This window comes from Falco peregrinus, chromosome 6, assembly GCF_023634155.1.
Source record: "Falco peregrinus isolate bFalPer1 chromosome 6, bFalPer1.pri, whole genome shotgun sequence".
Lineage (NCBI taxonomy): Eukaryota > Metazoa > Chordata > Aves > Falconiformes > Falconidae > Falco > Falco peregrinus.
The window spans coordinates 58,240,018-58,260,403 of NC_073726.1; the positions used below are offsets into that span (position 1 = coordinate 58,240,018).

A 20,386-nucleotide genomic window follows, 5' to 3' on the forward strand; every position below is an offset into this window, starting at 1 on the left:
GAGGATATGTCTTCTCCCATGAGGAAAAGCAAGAATTTGCCCAAGTATTTATTGTTGTAGTGTCCCCTGCCACACCAATGCCTTTCCTACAACACAAAGCAAGGAGGAAAAGGCCAGAGAGATGGGCAGTAACCCAGGATGAAGCCACCTGGATCATGTCTCAAGTGCCAGCTCTGAGGGGGACGGCCATTCCTACCTCAAGCCCACCAGAACCCATCAGCTGGTTACATGAGGGCAGCAAGCCAAAGAGGATAGAGAAAAGCTTGCTCATCAGTCAGCCCCAAACGGTGCTTAGTTGTCTGGGTAACTCTGATGGGAGAAGGGGCATATAAGATGCTCCTGTGCTACACCCCAAAACATAGACCCAGGTAGAACCCCCACATATGGTCCATGCTTCTCCTCACGTGCCTAGTCCCTCACCTCCTCACCAAGGAGAGGAGACATGTGATGGGCAGTTCCTCCCAATAAGTACATCACATTTCTGCTGAGGGTTGGTTATTTATAGCCTACTCCTCCTCTTGATCCCATCCCACCCCCCACCCCACAAACGAAAGCACGAAGCATGACACAGGTGAGTCTGGGTGAGTACAACTAGTTTTTCTCCTCTTCCACCTCATCATTCGTTCCTTTCTCTCCCCTGGCAGGAGACAAACTGGAGGGAGCTCCCCCCACAGCCACAGTCATAACGAACCTCTCTTAATAAAGTAACTCCCTCCCAAGCCTAAATATTAGGCTCAGCCCACAGAAAAAGAAGGCTGAGGAGCTTCCCTCCAAAAAATACCTCTCCTATTTACAGTATTGCTTTTGCTTGCAGCCAGAGTGAGGGATGTGGGCCCAGTCCCTTCTGGTGCATCCATGAGGCTAGCTGGTCCCCCTCTCGCATCCTCACCAGTGGTTAACCACCAGCAAGGCAGGGGGCAAACCATGATGGGGACAAGCGATGAGGACAGCCACCGGCAGCACAAGTCTGGTAGGAGCAGGTAGAAATGGTGCCTCTGTACAGTGGACAACAACTCCCCCCTCTCTCTCGGGGCCTGCAGCTCTATGGTTTCTACCCCTTCCCTATCATTGTGGGGCAGCTGGAGAGGAGTTGTGCTGGGAAGAAAGGAAGGACTGGTAACCTTAGTGTCCTCCAGATGAGATGTTCACGCAACCACAGGCCAGACCTGTGTCCCATCATCCTGACTCCTACGGGTGCTACGGGGAGCAGGCTGGATGCTTGAATTTGCTCCTGATCTCTGCTACTGGGGCCAGTGTTGGGTGGAGTGGGGCGGCTGCCTGGGGGATGGAGCTCCTCACTGCTGCAAGGCATACCCTGCTCTTTGTGCTCTGAGAGATGTCTGTGCTGGGGAGAATTGTCCAGGTGGCTATTGCTGAATTATTTCCCTTTAGGGACCATCTTCACACACAGACCTTACTTCTGTCCTGAAATGAAGAGTGTGCTTCCACAGCTGTATCTTTCTTTACTTGAAGGAAAATCATGTGTGGAATGTCCATACAAGCTCTATCTGAGAGTCACTACTGCCACCTAGGCGAAGCTTTAAACACGGCCAGGATCTGAGCTGCTGCAGAAGATGCACTACGGTATACTCTATGGCAAGTACAGCAACACCAGTTTCCAGAGAGCTCGGTCTGGCCCCAAGCAATTCTCTGTACACCAAGACCTCCTCCCCATCTGAGTGGGAGGCAAAGGAGAGCTGCGCAGTGCTGGACCCTTCCCTGCTTGGCTGCACCCCTGTGCAAGAGCCAGTCGCATGCTGGCCATCCCAGCAGCAGTATTTCTTTCCAGGGGGAGCCCGCTCCATTCCCGTGTGCTACAAAGATGGTATCAGTAAGAGGCTTTGCACTGTGGTAGCAGAAGAATGGAGGAGGGTTCAGCAGGACCTGAGGAGTGAATCTGGCTTTCCTTCCTCCTCCTGCCCAGGGTGAAATGGCAAAGCTCTCCTCTCCCCCTCGAACCAGCCCAGCTGGAGACGAGGGCTCACAGGGCCCCCTAGAAGCCCACCTCTTCCATCCTTCCCCTTCCTTCCACAGGCACTACATCTGGGGGCCAGGGACTGGGCATGGCTCCCCTCCTGCCTCGCCAAACACTGGTCTCAGAAGAGTGGCAAGCAGAACGTACAGGTGAGGGGAATCACTTCCACCTCAATCCAAGGGGGCTGGGGAAGGAATGACTCCCCTGGCACTGACCCTCTGCTCTGCCCAGTCTCTTGCTGTAACCTACAGACATGACTGTAGTTTTTGATTGTACTTGCAAATCTTCCTTCTGCCCTTCCCATTTTATCTCTCCATGCTCCCCACCCCCCACCCCCCACCCCCCAATACCACTTCTCCCCAAAACCTCTAAAAATAAAGCATCACTCCTTCGCCAGTGTGTGGCAGAGAAAAGCCCCCCTGTCTTTGCGTGGGGGATGCCATTCCTGCTTCCCTCTGGCCCCCCTCCACCCTGGCACTCCTGCATGCTGACACCAACACTATCCCCCTCCCTGAGCCACCAGGCTCTCCAGCCCAATTCAGATGCTCCTGCATCTACTCCAGCCTTTAGTGACACTGTCTTTTCTAGAAAGGTCCCAAGTCCCTCTCATTCCTTCCTTTCTGCCTCCAGTACCCTCTCCCCTGCCCTGCTGGCACTGTAGCCCCTCTCCTGCCCACTGGCCAGACTGTGCCCTCTGCAGCAGGCAGGAGGGAGATGAGGGAAGGGGGGGACCTTCCTTTCACAAGGAGGTGACAGATTTTGGAAGAATTTGGTTCTGGCAGGTAGTTTTAGGGGGGAGGAGAAGGAAGAGGTGATGGGGAAACCTTTTTTTCTTTCTTTTTTCCTTTTTTAAAAACGATAAATAAAAACAGATGACCCAGAAGGCTGGAGCATAGCTGAGAGCCACCTCTTGTGCCACTAACGCACGTTGTCTGGTTTGTGCCTCGGCTTTCTGCCGGCGGTGGGAAAAGGGGCAGAAGGGAAAGGGGAAGGGAAAGGGGCATCGGTGGCTCAGTAGTTCTGCGTTTGGTACCCCTGTGTCTCGGTGTCGAAAGCATCTGCTGGAGGGGGCTGCTGGTATGTCCCCACCGCATCTGTAGCATCCTCCTCATTCGTGTAGGGAGCATAAGGCATGCCGGAGTCCTGGCTTGGGTCCATGTAGTCCTGGGAGAAGAGGGCCGAATCGGCACCCAGCTGGAAACGCTGATAAGCCAGGAACGCCTGGCCCACCTTTAAGGGAGGAGGTGGAGGGAAGAGTTGGGAAGCAGAGAGGGGAGGGGAGAAAAGAGAGGGGGAACGTACCGAGAAAGAGAAACAAACAAAAGTGGGGTTAGTAGTGGTTACGGATTAGTGTGCAAGGCCCACGTGGCAGACCACCAGTGAAACACCCCTGAGAGCATGAGGTTCAGGCTGCCCCACAGAAAGCATGAGCCTGCCAGGACAGAGGAGGGCTGGGCACGGCTGGCTTGAGCCCAGCTGGCTGCGTGCAGCCTGCCGGGGCTCCCCAGTGTCTCTGGGGTATGCTGGGCACCTCCTGCCTGGTGGTGGGGTTTCACTGACATGGCACAGGTCGCAGAGGCTCAGTTGGCATGTGGTTATCCCATTCAGCCCCTCCTGCCCCTGGGAAGGCAATCTGCCTCAGCAACACCACAGAAGATTCATCTGCTGGGCTGGAGGTACGCAGCCATTTTGCCTGCAGAAGCCAGGAAGGAGAGCAGGATTTGACCCAGAGTAGCGAGGTAGTGGTCACCCCCTGTAACTCCTTCACCAGCCAACATCCACACGGTACAGCCCAGACCTTGGAAAGGAGCAGCAGGAGGCAAGACAGCTGCTTCCCAGACCAGGGGATGGTTCGCAAGCATACTGCTGCCTCCTGCCCCAGGCACTGCACGTGGGACACCCTTTGGTGGACTGAGGGAGCCCAGGCACAGGGTTCAGCATCATGGACCCCAGCAGGCACGGCTCGTTGTCCCAGAGCATCTCTGAAAGAGGTAAGCCGTCTGGCAGGTGACAGGGGAGAGGTTTTTGGGGAATGAGGGCTGGGAGGAAATGGAGGAGATAAAGTAGTGGGGGCAGAGGGCATCTCCTGGCTGAAGTATTAGGTCTCAGCAGTCATCAAAAGAAAGCCACAGTGGTGTTACGCATTGTTAGTTAGGGTGTGGGTGAGAGAAAGAAGGGAGCAGAGGAGGAGGAGAAGAAATTGCCAGTTCCAACTCCCCAGAGGGAGATCCCCTGTTCAGTGGACAACCACACTCCAGTTCAATGGCCCATGTCTTCCCACCCCACGCCCTGCAGTGACCACGCACCCATGGTTGGGGTGTTGGAACTGTTTCTGCTCAGTAACCTCCTCCAGCTGCATCCCTCTACCCCTTCCCCCAAATTCCCCCATCAGTGAGGGGCACTAAGGCAGCAAGGACGGGGAGTTAGGGAACAGGGTGTTGTATTCTTCCTGAAAAGTAATGTCTCTGAGTCTCCGGAAAGCCAGAAACGCGAGAAAGCCCTGTGAGGAGAAAGAGGGGTGTGGGAAGGAGAATCAGTAATGAAAAGCAAACCAAAGTGTTTGAAATAAAACCCTCAAGGAATGGGGCGAACAGGATGCCTACTTAGCCACTTGCAAACCTGTGCATCAGGGAGGACCACACTGCAGGTGGTGGCACCTCAAAAAGGGTCCTGAGGAAACCCTTGCAAAAGCTATACTCCTTGTCACACTTTCTGCTGGAGCTTGCAAGGGGCTTTTGGCAGTACTCAAGTGCAGGACACAGCCTGTGGGGGGCACACACAGACACTGCTGTCCCTTGCCCCGTTTGGTGTCACCCTGCCGAGGGTGCTGACTGCACAACACTCTGCAGCCCCCCTTCCCCTCTCACAGCTTTGTGGCCTTACAGCACCTTTCCTACCTGGCCCCTGCCCAGCGTTAAGGCCTGTAGGGAGAGGAGATGATAAAGCCTCAAGGAGACTGACATTAAATGCTTTCCTGCTTGGCACCATCCTGTCACTTCAGACAAAAATCACTCAGGCTTGGTGCTTTCAGAGATGGGAGGAAATCATGGGGGATATTTATATTGCACACCACCGTTTTTCCAGGAAAGCAGCAACAAAGAACTGCTAGAGAAATGGCAGGCTTAAGAGGCAGCACCACCAGCTTCCCAAGAGGCAACCCAGTGAGGTGGTGCCGCAGTCGTGGGTGCAGAGGGAGAGCCCAAAGGGATGCTGATTGCAGCTTCTTGTGGCCACTGATGACATTTTACGTGGCAGGAGCAAAGCAGGGAGGGAGATGGGTGCAACCCTTGGCCTGGAGTTCCCTTCTTTGCTTACTGTCTGTGAGGTGAAAATGCTGGTAAAGTCTTCTGACACACAGGGAAAATGATGCCTGGGGAGCTGGCTTGTCCAAGGTTGTATCAGAGGTTTGTCAAGGATGCTCCTTACTGGGATATGGGACTCTTGCCCATTGTGCTTATTAATGCTCTAGCGCCTTCTTCCATGTAAGTTTTTGAGTCCTTGCTTCCCAAGATTACCTCCTAACCACCTACCCTCCTGTTTTCCCTTCTCAGAAGCCACGTGAACTGAGATCTCAGAGGGAATCACTCTTAGCCAGTCACCTTCCATTCCCCACGAGCTAATATAGTGGAGAGGACACTTGATCCAACATCATGGCTGCTGTACTCACCCAGGTGAAGATGGAGAAGAACGAGAACGTGATGGCTGCTCGGGCTGCATCCCCTCCCTCATTCAGTGGGTTGTCCTCTTCTTTTGAAGCTTGCCACTGGTTAGTCAGAAAGCAGAAGCCAACGAACCAGAGGAATGCCCAAAAGGCTGGGATGGACCACCACCAGCATGCCAAAGGGGAAGGGGAGAGACATCAAGAAGGTATGTGTGAACAGAACATAAACACATCATATTTCTCTGGAAACTTCAACACTACAAGACCCACCGATGTGTTGCAGACTGGGCCAAACTCTGCCCACACAACCTACCTAAGCGCAAGCAAGCTGGCAGTCTTGCTGATGGCTAAATTGTCAAGGTGACAATAGGTGTCTGCATAAAATACCTCAGAGGAGTTCATTTGCTTGTGTTTGGATTGATCACAGGACTTGCATTTGCCTTGGGATGGAGCCTGAAGGGCTTCCAGTACAGGAGTGATCACCTGGGCTCTCTGAAACAGCCACTGCTTCACAACCCTGTCCCGCAAGGACAAGCAAAGAGCAATTCCTTCCAAGGGAGCTGCGGAAGGGTGAGAAGCAGCCAGCCTGCAGCTGCACAGAGACTGGCTTTTGCTCAGGACAGCGCAGGCTAAGGGACTCACACCGAGGAAAGGTGCTGAAGGATCATTAACATGCTGTACCCCTGGGCAAGGGGTGAAGAGGGGAGCCACGAGTCCAGACTGGCAGCTGGTGGGGAGGAGTGGGACTCACCCTCTTTGCCAGGTGCAGCCAGATACCCGACAGTGAGGGAAATGGGCATTCCTAAGTGGCAGCAAAACAGGGCTCAGTCCTTCCCATTCCCCTTCTCTTGTTAGCTGTACACAGGACTGCTAGGCAAGAGGCTAACTGTGAACAAACTTACAAGCCAGAAGTCCTAAACAAGCTCAGATGCTGCATCCAGTCCTGCTCTCACTCCACTCATGGCCCCTTTGACAAACTGGGGAGGGACCCTGGCAAGGAGAAGTCTGCCTATATGCCGGAGTAAATCAGTAGAGCAACTCGGGATCACAGCATGAGAGCAAAGCACCTCCTCATGATGCTGCTGACTGGTGTTACACATGCACATACACACACCCCATCACTCTGTCACTTCAACACACTACTGGGGATGGACAGATCTGACTGTGAGTTAGAATAAGCCTCAGGGCTGGAGGAGGTCCTGCAGATGGGGAATGCCAGGTAACCTAGGAGGACTGGTTTACTCAGCCTCATGAAACCCTCAGTGGTTTTTTATGTTAGAATATATGGGGTTCAATCCCCTGGAGCTGGAAGAGAAGGAAGTACCATCTCCAGAGGCATCAACACGTGGCCTTAGCAAGCACAAGCATGCAGGGAGGCAAGACGTGCTGATCCTAAAGGGCTCCCTGAGCTATGCCTATGGAAAACAGCAGGGAGGCATCAGCCAGATTGGCTGAGAAGAAGAGAAAGGGGAAGAAATGGAGAGAGAAGGCCTGAGAAAGCACAGAACCCGAAGACCTCCCTCTCAGCAGGGACCCGGCCTGCAAGGGGGCAGAAGCTCCCTCCCTCTCCCTTGCCAGCAGATGAGAGGGCTTCTATGGCCAACCAGCCAGCAAGCTCACCCGAGACTCCAATGTCCGAGAGCACTGCCTTCTTGCGGTCCTTGACGCTGCTGATCTGCGGGAAGTAGGCATCCAGAGCCAGGTAAAGAAGGCAGCTGAGGAAGGCGAGGACACCCACGGTAATGCCATAGTTGCAGGCATTGCGATTGCGGTTGAAAATGCAGTGCTCTTGTGTTTCGTCCAGGCGGTTCACGTACCCTTCATTGACAATGGAGCCAAACACCACAATGGAGAACACCTGGTGGGGAGGGAGGCAGGAGACACATCAAGGCAAGCCCCATCTCTCTGGACCAGCACAAAAGAGGAGAGCTCTGCAGGGGACAGGCACCTCTCTGCCCTGCTGAGCTCCCACCCCGCTGCCCTGCCTGGGCTGTAGTCGTGGGGAATTTACTGGGGAGATGGTCTCATTTTATTTCTGAGGATTAACTTAAAATAGGACACTTTTAGATTGAGCCTTTTTATCCATCTGATCTAAAGCAATGTAAAGCAGTCACAGTCCAGAGTAAGGGTAGCTTCCCACAGACACACAGGGAGGCAACATGGAGTATAAATTGGGATATGGGTTTGGTGCAGGTGCCTGAGTACAAGGGCTCCAAGTAGTGGAAAACCTCTTAGTCTACACTTATTCTTCCACCCACTCCTTTTCCTTCTAGGAATTCATTGTTTCTACCACACATTTGTTCACTAATTTTATCTACTCAGCTACTACGCTTTTTTCCCTATCCACCTCCCCACAATCACAGCTCTGCTTGCTCTGCAGCACCACTCTCCTGGGTCCCACTATCCCCATCTCCCCACACATCACACACCTTTCCCCACCAGTTTTCCATCAGCCCAGCCCATGACACCACCTATCCTGCTGTCCACTCACTTGCACGCCACCACCTTCCAACCTTCCTTGTGGATTTCATGGGCCAAACATCCCCCTTCCAGGTCCACCTGGCAGGGCCATCATGAATCCTCCCTACCCATCACTGCCACTGCATGTTATTTTAAATCAGGCAGAATTAAGGATGAGTCCAGGTAGAAATGCCGTAATCTGCCGCTGCTGGTCTAATCTTCATTCACAGGCTTAGCCTTCGTTGCCTGCCACAAGGCTGTCCCTCTTTGACACAGCAGGCTCCGTCCCGCTTCTCAGATAAACGGCTTCCCCTCACAGCCACAGGAGAAAGAGGGGAAGATTAAGGCAGCATGTACAGATTTTTCTTTGCAGGGCATCTTGAAACCCTCAGTAGGAAAAGCCCATCTGCAGGCTGCCTGCGAGGGCCCCAGGTAGATGGGAAATGGGACTTCAAGCATGGGGTGAACATACATATGATTTGCACTGGGATGTCACCAGGGCACTCTGCTAGCCTGGGAGCTGCCTGTGCTACAGGACCCTGGCACCCCTGGAACCACCACCCAACCCGCAAGAAGAGGCAGCACACAAGCAGATGAGGTGGCCAAGTCTCCTGCAGGGAGTGGAGGTAGGTCTGAGGGTTTGCTAGGTCAGAAGGACCCCAGTACCACCTAATCCAACCAAGCAGCAGAAGAGGGCATGGCAGACAACCCAGAAAGCAAAGAAGCAGCTTTGTGACAAAATTAACTGTTGATTAATGCCAGCGCAGTACACCATCTATTATCGGTGGGGTTGTATGCCTGAGATCCACAGCACAGACCTCTGCTGTTTGACCTGTGGCATCAAGAACAAGAGGACAATCCTTACCTATGGTCCCAGCAGCCCTTGGGCAGATACTCAGTGCTGGTCATGTTTCAGCTGCCAAATTCTAACAAGTATCCACTGACACCGATACTACTTTTTCACCCCAAGGCTCATTATTCGGTCACACTTGGGTTGCTGAGATTTGGCATATTGTTGACACACTACAGCAAACGAAAAAAGCTGAATCCTATCCTAAGCATGGGGACTGTATGGGTTCTCTGAAAGTTCACCAGAGCTTTTTAAGCTTAGAAGTAAAACAACTGATTTGTTCTCCTCCTCCTTCTTGAAAATCAAGATTGATCATACTTTGCAGAAATTGCCCATGAAAATTAAGTAAAAATCTCTTCTGCCTGAAGCAAAGGTCTGGTCTTCAAAATTTCAGCCTCAATGGTTTGGAAAGCGGTGAAATTGCACACAATTACAGCCAGGCTCACACACCTTCACAACAGGCTGGGCTGACAGGTCTGCCTAGGACCATTGGCAGTAACACTGTTTTTCTAATCCGAGGGAGAGCTGAGAGACTCCTGAAGTAATGTCCTAATGTGAGGCTGTGACCCACACTGATGCTGCTACCTGAAGTACCAACCTCCATACGCTGGATTACAAAGCGGGTACCCCGTATTCTACAGCATTAGACGGAAAGCATATCTTCTCTTTGGAAGATGAGAAACCACCTCAAAAGTGGCACAGTCTGATGTTCAGTTTTGGTTTAGAGCTCAAAACTGCCAAAACGTCGATTCCCTGCCTCAGGTCAACCTTTGCAACCAGCTGTATTTCAAGTCTCTGCTTACTCATTTGGGATGAATGAACTTCTGTAATGGCCTCTCCCCAGAGACACCTCTGTTTACTTCGCTCATATCCTGATAGACATCTTCCTTCTGCTCTTATCTTTGCTTTTACTGCTGGCCTGGAAGAGCTCTCATCTGTGAGTGAAAGAAGCTGAATAATTCCTTTTTACATTTGCTCGTTTGTACCTTTTTATGTTGGCAAGTCGTAAAGATGCAGCTCAGAGTCACGAGACCAGAGGGACATCTCTCTCTCCCTAATTTTCAGGCAGAGGTGGCATTCCTAACTTCCTTTCTCTATCTTCGGCCAGCCAAGATGCCACAACTTCTCTATGTTTCGCAGCCTGGAGATGCCCAAGGTATGATTTACTGGCAAGCATCTGATTTAAGATGATCTTAGGAGTTTTCTGGGGACATTCCACTAAGGGTATTCTCACTTGTGAGCAGAACAAGTCACTGCAGGTCCTTATCTTCTGTGTCCTGAAACAGCCACCCCCAAGTACTCTTTGTCTTTAGGAAAGCTTTCTATGGACCAAAGCACAGTAGCTTAAGGGATGTCTCCTTCTCTCCGTGTTTTCCTCACCACTGGTATCAGCTCTGGTCCATGCTCAACTCCCCGGCACTGCAGACAGGGAAAAGTCAGTGGCAGTGGAGAGGGCTTGCTCCCTTTGCCAGCCTACCACCACCCTCATGGCACAGCAAAATGCTGTGAGGATCTGCTGAGCACAGAAGCCTTGAGCTGGACTGGACAACACCAACTGGGCAAGAATGGGCAGCTTAAACCAGAGGATTCACACCAACAAGCAGAGCTGGACAACAGAAGAAGAGGCAATTGCTGCTCCTGCTGGCTGACAATGTTGCCTGTTTTATCCCTGTTGATGTCTGTACCAAGAAACTGTTGTGACGGGTGCGTAGACAAACAATTTTCTAGAAAATTATAATTGTGACAGCCCAGATCTCACAGCCCTCAGGAGAAACTGTTGCATGCTTAATCCTTGGTAGCTACTTCTTGCTGTTACGGGGGCAGGTGGGTGGAAGCTCACTGATGTAGGAACCCACCTTTGAAAGAGCAAGTATTGTTTATTTCCTTGATTTCACAATCCATGCAAAGATGACCCAGGCAGCCAGTGCAGTATGAATGTCTGCCTGGATTATAAACAAAGCACCAGGTTTGCAAGGATGACACATTCATGTTCCTGTTCCCATCACATCTGCATCACTTCTGAAGAAATGCCAGCTACCAGCAGCACCAGTACAATCCTCTTGCTCCTCTGCATTACCACTCCCTGTTCCTTCTACACCTGTTTGGCATAGTGAATCCTCGCTGCACAAAGTCTTGCCTACAACCACTAATAAAATGGTCCAAAATACGCATCCAGCTGCAGAGAGCTGAGGAGAAGATGGCAGGAGCCTTCCCCCAACTAAGCACCAAGACACAGTGAGTGTCTTGTCCAAAGGCTGACAGAAGGCAGCTGCAAAGCACTGCATTCCGATGCTCCCAAACACAGCCCATCCTTCTGCTACACAGAGGGAGATCATTAGCTGCTTTCCTATGCTAAGCAACAAAAACCATGCATCCATCCCCAGCTTTGTGCACCTGAGCAGTCTCATTTCTTCAGCAAGGCTGCTTAAGTCAGTTAACAGGACTTAAAGTAACTTGATTTTTAGGTTGAGAGGGTTTCCTTAAGCCTCCAAGAGCAACACTAATTGGGCAGGTGTGCAGCCCACCTGCAGTAATTGTTGCATGCTCGTCCAAGACTGGAGCGAGGTTCTGCTTGTATTCTCAGGAACAGAATTAAGGCTCAAAACGGAGCCAAGAAACTTTATTTGCCCAACAACAGGGATGGTGGTTCTCACTGACGCAGTCTCTTACAGTAATATGTTCAGCTAGGCTCAAAAAAGGAACAGAAAAGAGCACTTGGTGAAGATTTGGCCAAGTCAGTGTTGCTGCCAGGACCCAGCTTTTGTCGACTTCACCATTCCTCAAACATCACATCCACACAGGTTGTTGCAATGATTTTCCCAGACTTCTGTTTTCATCAAAGAGCTCTGAGACACCAAGCAAAGCCCAGAGTCAGGCACTTCACAAAGCTGAAAAAGACAGAGCAACTTGCCAAAGGACACAGCAAAATGATCACTAAGCACTGCGAGGAGGAGACAGGGAGGGAATTTTCCTCTCTCAGCTTCTCAAGGGGCTCATACTGGCCATTACTAGCATGTAAGGGCTTGCTACAGAGAGAAAAGTGCAGAACAGGCAAAATTCTGCATCCCACCATAAAAGATCTCTTTTTCCCCCCTCTTGCTAGATTAGGTGAGCTGATTTTGCCAGAGGCAAAGGCGAGAGATGAGCCCTCAGAAGAGAGGCTCTCTGGCCCCTCCTCACCTCCCCACTGGAGGCTCAGCCCTGCAGAGAGCCAGCCAAAACCTCCTGAACATCATGTGAGGCTTTCCACCATGCTGCCCATCCCCAGCTGTGCATCAGACGCTCCTGAGCATCATGTGATGGCTGCATAGCACAGCCCGCCTCTGGCAGTGCGCTAAGATTTTCCTGCACCTCATTCCAGGAGTTTGTCATGCTGCCTCCTGACTTCATCCCTGAGACTCCCGTGATGGTGGGGATGAGGCTGAAGGGGGTTTCTGCCAAGCTGCCTGCTTGGGCTCGCTGCGGTGCCCTCTGATCACAGGCTCTGTCACAGTGTGTTGCCTCTCCCTCTCCCACACCCTCTCTTTATTCTATTATAGAGAGGAAATAGTTTAGTGACATAATATTCCTTGTGGGACTTCAAATCAAATCTACCTTGAGCAGCATGAAGCAATAACCTCTTCTGTGTCTGATCTGGTAATGACCAAGGATAAATCTGTTTAAAAAGAAAGCAAGAACAGGGGAGAGTGCAAATGATAAACTGGAAGAGATGATCTGGCTTTCATTTTCATTCCACTACTCGCAAATGGAGTCTCTGTAAAGCTTTGGAGAGCCCTGCACAGACTGGATTATGGCTATTGTTATTATCATCATTAGATCTACTTGTATTTAGTTTATTCTGAAGAAAACATATGCAGCTTTTGATAAGCATGGGACTGGCAGCTTGGAAACAGGTGGCCTCTATTATTTCCCCCAGCCGGCACCACGCAGGCAGCAAATGACTCCTGCCCACAGTCTGGGTGGTGTGCCTGAGCCCTGTGCGGGTGCTGGAGGGGCTGGACTCCCTGTACCCGTTTGTACCTGATTCCCCTGAGCAGTGGATGGGGGAAGAGCAGAGATACACCAGCACCTCCCTTCCAGCTCACCCCCCCCAGCCAGCAGCCACGTGGCACCAGCTCCCCAGCTGGGGCTGAGCTGAAGCAGGTGATGGAGGGGAGAAAGGCTCCACATCCCTAATTCCTGCCACGGGATCCTGGACAGGCTTTCCTGGCCAGCCAGCCTTTTTCACACATGGCTTGGCAGCCAACATGCTAGCCATTAACCCTTCCGCTGCCTGCCAGACCCATACCTGAATCAATCTTCCCCCCAACAGCAGCACAAGCCCTGGGAGACGATGGGGAGTCAGAAGCTGGGAAGCCTCCAGCGACAGCCAGGCCTGGGCTGAGCAGCCGTGCCAGCCACCCCAGGGAGGGAGGAAGAGCTTTGCCAGGGGCAGATTCCCTCTGCTGTAACAGCAGGCTGTGTCCCAGACAGCAGCTTCAGGAAGCTGCATCCAGTCCCACAAGTCTCACGCTCTTCCTGTGGTCAAACATCATCTTCTGTCCCACTGTTACTAGTGACAACCCTGAAAAGCCACACCCCCATGGTGGTATCCAGGTCCTTCTGTGCTTTCCAGATGGTCCCTCCATTGCTAGGTCGCTGCTCAGCGAAGTGACCACCCAAAGGTCGCATCTTTTTGCATGATGAAGCATTCAATTTTCTTCCCAGCAACACAACTCTCCCTCCTTGGCTTGGCTGTGCCAGCCTAGGTGGAAACCGCATCCGCTGCCACCTGCTCCTCTCACAGCCACACAAGTTCTCTCTGCTGCCTTGTCTTGCCACAAATGTTTGCCTTAGTGATGTCTCATCACCATGCAGTTTCTCTGTTCCCCACCTGTGTGCCTCTCATGTTTTAAAACAGCAGATTACATACGGCTATCTTATTTTTTGCTCATATTTCTGACTGTATTTGGTCCCCATGTGCTACTTCTCAGATTTTTCTCTGCAAATGCCATCAAACATATTTGTTTCTGCTCCAAGATCTTTCCTGGAAATGCTATGCTGGAAACAACGCAACCTGCTGTATCCTAGCCCAAATCACCACGCAGCTGTGTACATCTACTGTCCATCTTCTGACACAGCCTCTCACCCAATCCCAGTGACAGCGATCCCCCAAAAAACCTTTCTGAAGCTGACCCAGAGAACGGGATCCTATGAAGAACTGTACCTAGGGCTTGACTGAAAGCACGTGCCTTGAACTGCCCTGTTCCCTTCACCATGCACCAAGGCATCTCACAAGCGCCCAGCCAGCGAGCATGGTGGCTGGGGCAAAAATCACATGGAGGAGCAGAGGCAGAGAACATGAGCTACATTCCAGGAACACAGGGAACATCTCAGCTAAATTTACTTGGGACAGAAAGAAGCTGGAGTTTGCAGCTGGCTTCAGGCTCCTGAGGCCACCTGAGCTCTAAGGCTCAGTTTAACTACTACCACAAGCCCATGCTTGGTATCCTTTCCCTAGAGCAAAGGACAGCATGGGGAGAAGAGGCAAGGGGTGTCACAGGCTGGGCGTCATTACAGCAGGCCAGGGACCCGCCAGCAAGGCAGGAGACAGTACTGCCTGCCATGCTAGGGCTTGTCCCCATCCTCCAGCTTGCAGGTGCCAGCCCATCATGGCAAGGCTGGGGATGTGGTTCCCGTCCTTCACCTGCCTTGTCTTCTCTGCTGGAGCTGCCTGGGATGGGACATGCCTGCAGAGACAGGGGATAGCGCTTCCCGTCCCGGCTCGAAAGGTCTTTGCGCTCACACCAGCCAGGGGACACAGTGGCAATGGCAACAGGTGATGGAAGAGATGGAGGGCAGGCAGCACCTCTCCACCAAACCTCACCAAACCTCCCTCTGGAGAGGCAGTGCCCGTGGTGTTGGAGGGGGACACATCTGTGTGGCAAGTTTTAACGGCTGCTTTGCCTGTGCAGCTGCATGTGGAAATACACTCACTCAAGCCACCTAGCTGGGCCTGCTTCCAAAAGGCAAGTTACTTTTGCCTTGTTAGGCTTTTACATTGAGCAGCGCTTCAGTTTCTCCAGTGAGCAGGTTTCCAAGCAGTCAGGAGCGCCTGGAACAACCTGTTTCAATTAGCATTTTATTTATTTATGGAGCCGGTGCTACATCCAACGCCCGCAGGTTGCAAAGGAGCCTCCCAGCTCCCCCGTGCCGGCTGCGGAGAGCACTGCGGTCAGGACGCAACAGGATTAGGCAGGGATGTGCCCACGCTTGCCTGCTTTATTTCAAGAATGATCCTGGAGCTGTGTAGCTCCAGCTTGGTGTGGGTCACCCATCTCCACTAGTTCCAGCTGAGGCTCCATTAGCTCCAGCCGTCAGGTCACCTAAGCAGGCTGAATGCAGGTCTATATGTCAGGGTGGTAAAAAACCCACCCATGCACCCACGTCTCATCTATTGTGGGGCACCAGCTGTGCCATGCAGCTCAGCTCAGAGCATGCCTGTGTTGCAGCCAGCAGCAAGTGAAATGTCATGGTGTAGAGCAATGCCTTTAAAGACCAGGACTGGGAGTAAACTCCAGCCACCCACCACAAAAGGGTGGGCTGCATGACTTCTTTTCACCACCACTGGGAATAGGGAGGGAGTTGTTCTGCCCTTCCCTACAGAGAGTTGGAGAAGCCTGTGGGATCTTCTAGCAGTGGATTGCTTTCCTTGGCAAGCCTCAGTCCAGCTGCATCACACAAGTCCCCTCACTGCAAGATGCAGATACCCTTAAAGGCAGCCTCAGCAGAGATGCTCAGGAGGGACTGCTCCATAGGGCTGCCTCCCTGTGCTACAAGGTGCTGTTTCATCCAGGTAAGCACATCTGGGACAGGCAGCAGCAGAGAAATGGCTCACACTGAGGGTGAACATCCAAACCTGACACGGGCGCTTTGCAGGACCACCACTACTCTCCAACACCCATGCCAGGCAACCTTACTGTAGGGAGCCACATACTCTGCTGTGCCCAACCTCCAAAGCAGCTAAGAAACCCGAGCTGCCTCACAACACGGTCACAGTGGACAGATGTCCCAGAATTGCTAACCTCTTTCCATAGTTTAGCATCCTCCTTGTCAAACCTATCCCATCTCCTCCTCAGCGAGGAGCAACATAAATATTCTCACACCCCATCTGCTCCTGACCCTGCAGCTTTCCCTGGAGATTTGCATCCATCTCAGTTGGACTACAAACTCCATGGGCTGAAGCCAGTTTTGCTGCCTGTTGGTAAAACGCCATATGCACCTCCCATGCCGTCATAAAGCTTGCTAAAAGGCAGCATGACCTAAGCACAAGGTCACTGCCTGGGGAAGCAGTCACGAGAATTTCTGCTCTCAGTGAAAGCTCATCATGTGAAACAGACCAAAAGGAGTCTCCGGCTTGCCCTGGGGAGACAGTGGACCACCCACGCCACGAGCTGGATAAAGGCAAATGAGATCTCAGGAGCTGGGAGGCAAGGTGCTTTCAGTGCATGCAAGAGCAGGTGAAAGGAAGGACTCTCACAAGAGACCACAGGGATGGAGAGCCCTTCGCCACCAGAAGAGTTTGCCTTGTAGAGCCTGGCAATGGAAAGGCTAAATGCGGATGCGATTGCAGTCTATAAATACACCCAGGGGAAAACACTAGGGAGGGAAAAGCACCGTCTAAACTGAAGGGCACAAGAGCACAAAAGCAAATGGATAAAAAACTCAGCCACGAATAGATTTATGGTGGAAGGCCCTGACCATTGGAGCCGCTGAACCCTCTCCCAGAGGGAGCGAGAAGGGCAAAAACCCCATGAACTAGTCTTTTTTTCAGCAAAGTTCAACCCATTTGTGGAAGGGGCCATAAAGGGTCTGATGCTTGTGACAGCCAGAGATAGGACTTCAGTGCTCATGAGGACCCCTCTCAGTCTCAAGTTAAAAAAAATACCAAAACCACAACTAAATATGTGGCTCCCCAGCTTTGCAGAGGGAGAGATGCTCAGGAGGACAGACAAGATCAAGCCAGTGGAAAAGCAGGAGAAGAAACTCGTATTTCAGGAGAGAAGAGGGGCATGCGTAGCCTTGCACCACTACAGCCAGGCCAGCCTCCCTTGCTGGACTGCTAACCTGGAGCACCTCCAGCTCCTGTAAAAGGACTTGAATTTCCATGGCCAAGTGGAGTGCCCGGCGTAAATCCCTCCCTGTCCTCTGCCAAGGTCAGGTGGGCAGGGGGAAACAATGTGGGGTCCCAAGGAGATGCCAGTCCCCAGGAAACACTCCTTGCCTGGGCAGACCTTGCAGGGTGCAGAGCTGAGCTCGGTGAGCAAGCCAAGAATGTCTAAAATACTGTGAAGCAGAGTAGGTACCTAATTAAAAATAAACATATTTCTTGTCCTCTCTCCCTCACCTGGTGCCTCTGGGAAGCCAAAATCCCGCAGTGCTCTGATGAAGTGGGGAAAAAAAACCACCAGACCAAGAGGGAGGGAGAGAAAGAGGAAATTCTGCCACAGAGATTAGCAACGAGAGCGCCTTTGTAGGTCACATCACGTCCATCATCCCTGGGCTCGCGGGCTGGCTCCGTTCCACCCGCCTGGGTGCAGGGGGCACACGTACCCCCTTGCCTGGTGCCCAGTGGCAGCCCCAGCACTGCCAGCCCACTCCCTGAGTGATGTGCTGTACTGTAAACAAGCTCGGGCAGATGGACGGACAGACAGATCACCCACATTAATCACGTCCTCAGCTGCCTTGGGACGCTCTGGCTGCCCTCTGAGTCACGTCACCCAGAGGGGACATCACCCACCCACCCACCCAGAAGCACGAGGGCTGCCTCCCCACCACCGGCAGCAAGCCGGGCCACCTTCCCTTTCCCTCCTCGTTTCCCCTGCCTGGCACTGCTTTTATTTCATCCTCCCAAAGCCAGCCTGATGCCTCTCCTTCCAGCTCTGGTGCGCATGTGTCTCCTCCACTCTCTCTCCCTTGCCCTCCCTTCCCCGCTCCTGGCCGAGACCTCAATCTCTCCCTGCCAGCTCGGCGCTGCAGCTCTCACTGCCTTAATCCCAATGACCTTCTTGCACATATGCACCATCCCCACTGGCAGCCATGGGATCGGCTTCACGGGAAGAGGGACAGACCTGTCCCCTGGCACCCTGTGCTCTCCCCACCACCCCCGTTAGACCCTCCTTCCCCTGTGCCCCCTTCCCCACAAATTCCAGAGAGCAAAGCATTACAGGGAAAGGAGGTTGGCAGGGTGAGAGGATGAGGATAAAACACAGAGCAACATCCAGCCCCTGTAGCCCCCCAAACTCGTGCCAGCAGGGCCAGAGCCCAGCACCCCTCGAGCCCCAACCTGCTGGGGAGCCATGCCAGGACTGCAGCATCACCCCCCAGCTCCCCCCGTCACCTCACAACCCACTGCGTCCCCATGCCCACCATAAACCCACCGGCACAGGGGAATGTGGGGGGGAGAAGACCCCACCACCAGCTCCAAAACAGCCGAGATGGAGATAGGGTCATGGTCCAACCTGGCGCACCCCTTCCCTCCCCAGGGAAGAAATCCCAGCAGAGTGCTCTCACCCCATATGGCCCTATATCCATACACACAGATATATATGCTCATAGGGCTGTACATCTGTGTGAGCGCACATATATGTAGATATATAGAGAGAGATATATACATACTGAGAAACCCAGCACTAGATCCATATATCCAAATACACATGCATATATATATGGAGATATAGCCATGAATGCTTACGGAGGCGTATACATATGTATCTGTGTGTGTATGGATCTAGACATGTGGAAACATATCAATGGACATATGCATATCTATGTGGATACATATGCACACACAAGCATATGTAAAATATATAATAATAAATATATAACAGGTAAGAACGTATATATAACAGTTTGAGAAATACATATCTATATGCATACGCAGGTATGCAGAAGGTCGGGATTGGGGCCCGCGGCGGCTGCCCGCCCCGGAGGGAGCCCCGCGCCCGCGCCCCCCGCAGCCCGGCGGGACGCTCCCCGCCCCGCTGCCGGTGCCAGTGCCGGTGCCGGTGGCAGCCCCCGGTGGCGGCGGGGCCTTACCCAGGAGAGGAGCCGCAGGAGGGTTTGCGGCTGCCGGATGAAGGCTTGCGGGTCGAAGGCGCCGCCAGCTTTCCCCGCTCCGAAGGCTCCCCCGTCCATGGCGGCGCGGGGGTGGGGGGAGGGCGGGCGGGGGGCTCGGCGGGCGGTGCCGGGCTGCGCCGAGCCGTGCCGAGCTGCGCCGAGCCGCGCCGAGCCGTCCCTGGCTGCCCGGCGGCGGCGGCGACGAGCCGCGCGCTCCCGCCCACGGGGACGCGCCGCGCCGGGAGCGCGCGCGCGCCCGCTTCCCCCCCCCGCCGCAGCCGCACCGCGGGGAGGGGAGGGGGGCACCCGGGGGGAGGGGTGCGGGGGCCGCGGGGCACCGTGTGGGCCGCGGGAGGGTGCGGGCACGGCGGGTGCGGGGGGGGCGTGTGGGCACCCCGGTACAAAGGCAGCGCACCCCACCGCCATAGGGGGAAGGCGGGGGGCCGCCCTGCTTTGTTTTGGTAGGGCTTAGCAGAAGCGTGGGGCCAGCTCCCCACCCGCTCCCACCCACCCGTCACCCCTCTGCCACACAGCCCAGCGTATTTCACCGCTTGCAGCCCCCACAGAGGGGCAAGGCTGGCCCCCTTGGGAGAGACCCGGTTATCCAGCGGAGCAGCCAGCGTGCTCCCTGCGGCCCGGGCGCCTGTTCCCAGGCAGAGGTGCCTGGTGAGCCTCAAAATCGCGCTGCAGCGAAGCCCCAGGCTTTCATCTCTAACATCCCTGGCTCTAGAGATGCCGTGTCCCTGGGAGGGGGCAGCCGGGAAAAGGCCCTTTGCAAACAGGGGAGTCCAGATTATGGGGACGACCCCTGACTCTGGGATGCAGGGACTGTGGGGTCCACACCTCGCATCCCTGGGGCTGCAGCCTCCCTCGCCAGTCACCCAGCCTTCCCCTGCATCCACAGTCCCGCTGTGGCGAAGGGATGCCTGGGGAGAAGCCATCCAGCCTCAGCAGTGGCTCAAACTCCTTTACCAGCACCTTTTGTGCAGAGTAACTGCATACCAGCGGCCCACTGGCTTCTGCAGAGTCCCTGACAATCTATATTCATAGGACTGAAATTAAAAGCAAGCCCCTGGGTTGTAACGTGGTTCCCTAAGCTTGGCAGAGGAAGCCAAACCGTTTTGACTCTGCTTCAGCCTGAACACAACTGAAGCTCAAATGCTTCAGCTGGACAGAGATGTTCTGCACTGTGTTTCCACCAGGCATACCACGGGACAGCTCTAGCAAGATTATGGCGATACTCAGCTCAAACCTGGCAGCAGCTTTGTTGGAAGCAGCTGGCTGAAGAGTGAGGTGGGAACACTGTGAGCACTCTGTAAGGTCTTACAGCGCCAGGACATCT

General features: G+C 53.5%; 1 protein-coding gene across 2 annotated transcripts; it reads right to left on the reverse strand.

The window, feature by feature from the left end:
• Positions 1 to 658: 658 nt before the first annotated feature.
• Positions 659 to 19,272, reverse strand: SYNGR1 (synaptogyrin 1). Of its 2 annotated transcripts, none has more exons than XM_055808194.1 (4): positions 19,024 to 19,270; positions 7,257 to 7,494; positions 5,643 to 5,788; positions 659 to 3,205 (listed from the first exon to the last, which is right to left on the reverse strand). In XM_055808194.1, exons 1-4 carry the CDS (start codon positions 19,120 to 19,122, stop codon positions 2,987 to 2,989), a joined length of 702 nt encoding a protein of 233 aa, XP_055664169.1. In that variant the 5' UTR covers positions 19,123 to 19,270; the 3' UTR covers positions 659 to 2,986. The 2 variants fall into 2 exon arrangements, with proteins under 2 accessions (XP_055664169.1, XP_055664170.1); XM_055808195.1 differs by having other exon boundaries at positions 3,064 to 4,475; positions 19,024 to 19,272.
• Positions 19,273 to 20,386: the final 1,114 nt, after the last annotated feature.

Excerpts from the sequence above, each read along its gene's own strand:
- SYNGR1 (XM_055808194.1), bottom strand. The coding sequence starts at position 19,122 with ATGGACGGGGGAGCCTTCGGAGCGGGGAAAGCTGGCGGCGCCTTCGAC. Across the intron at positions 7,495-19,023 it reads TCCTGCGGCTCCTCTCCTGG|GTGTTCTCCATTGTGGTGTT; the intron begins GTAAGGCCCCGC and ends CCTCCCCACCAG. Across the intron at positions 3,206-5,642 it reads TCTTCTCCATCTTCACCTGG|GTGGGCCAGGCGTTCCTGGC; the intron begins GTGAGTACAGCA and ends CCTCCCTTAAAG.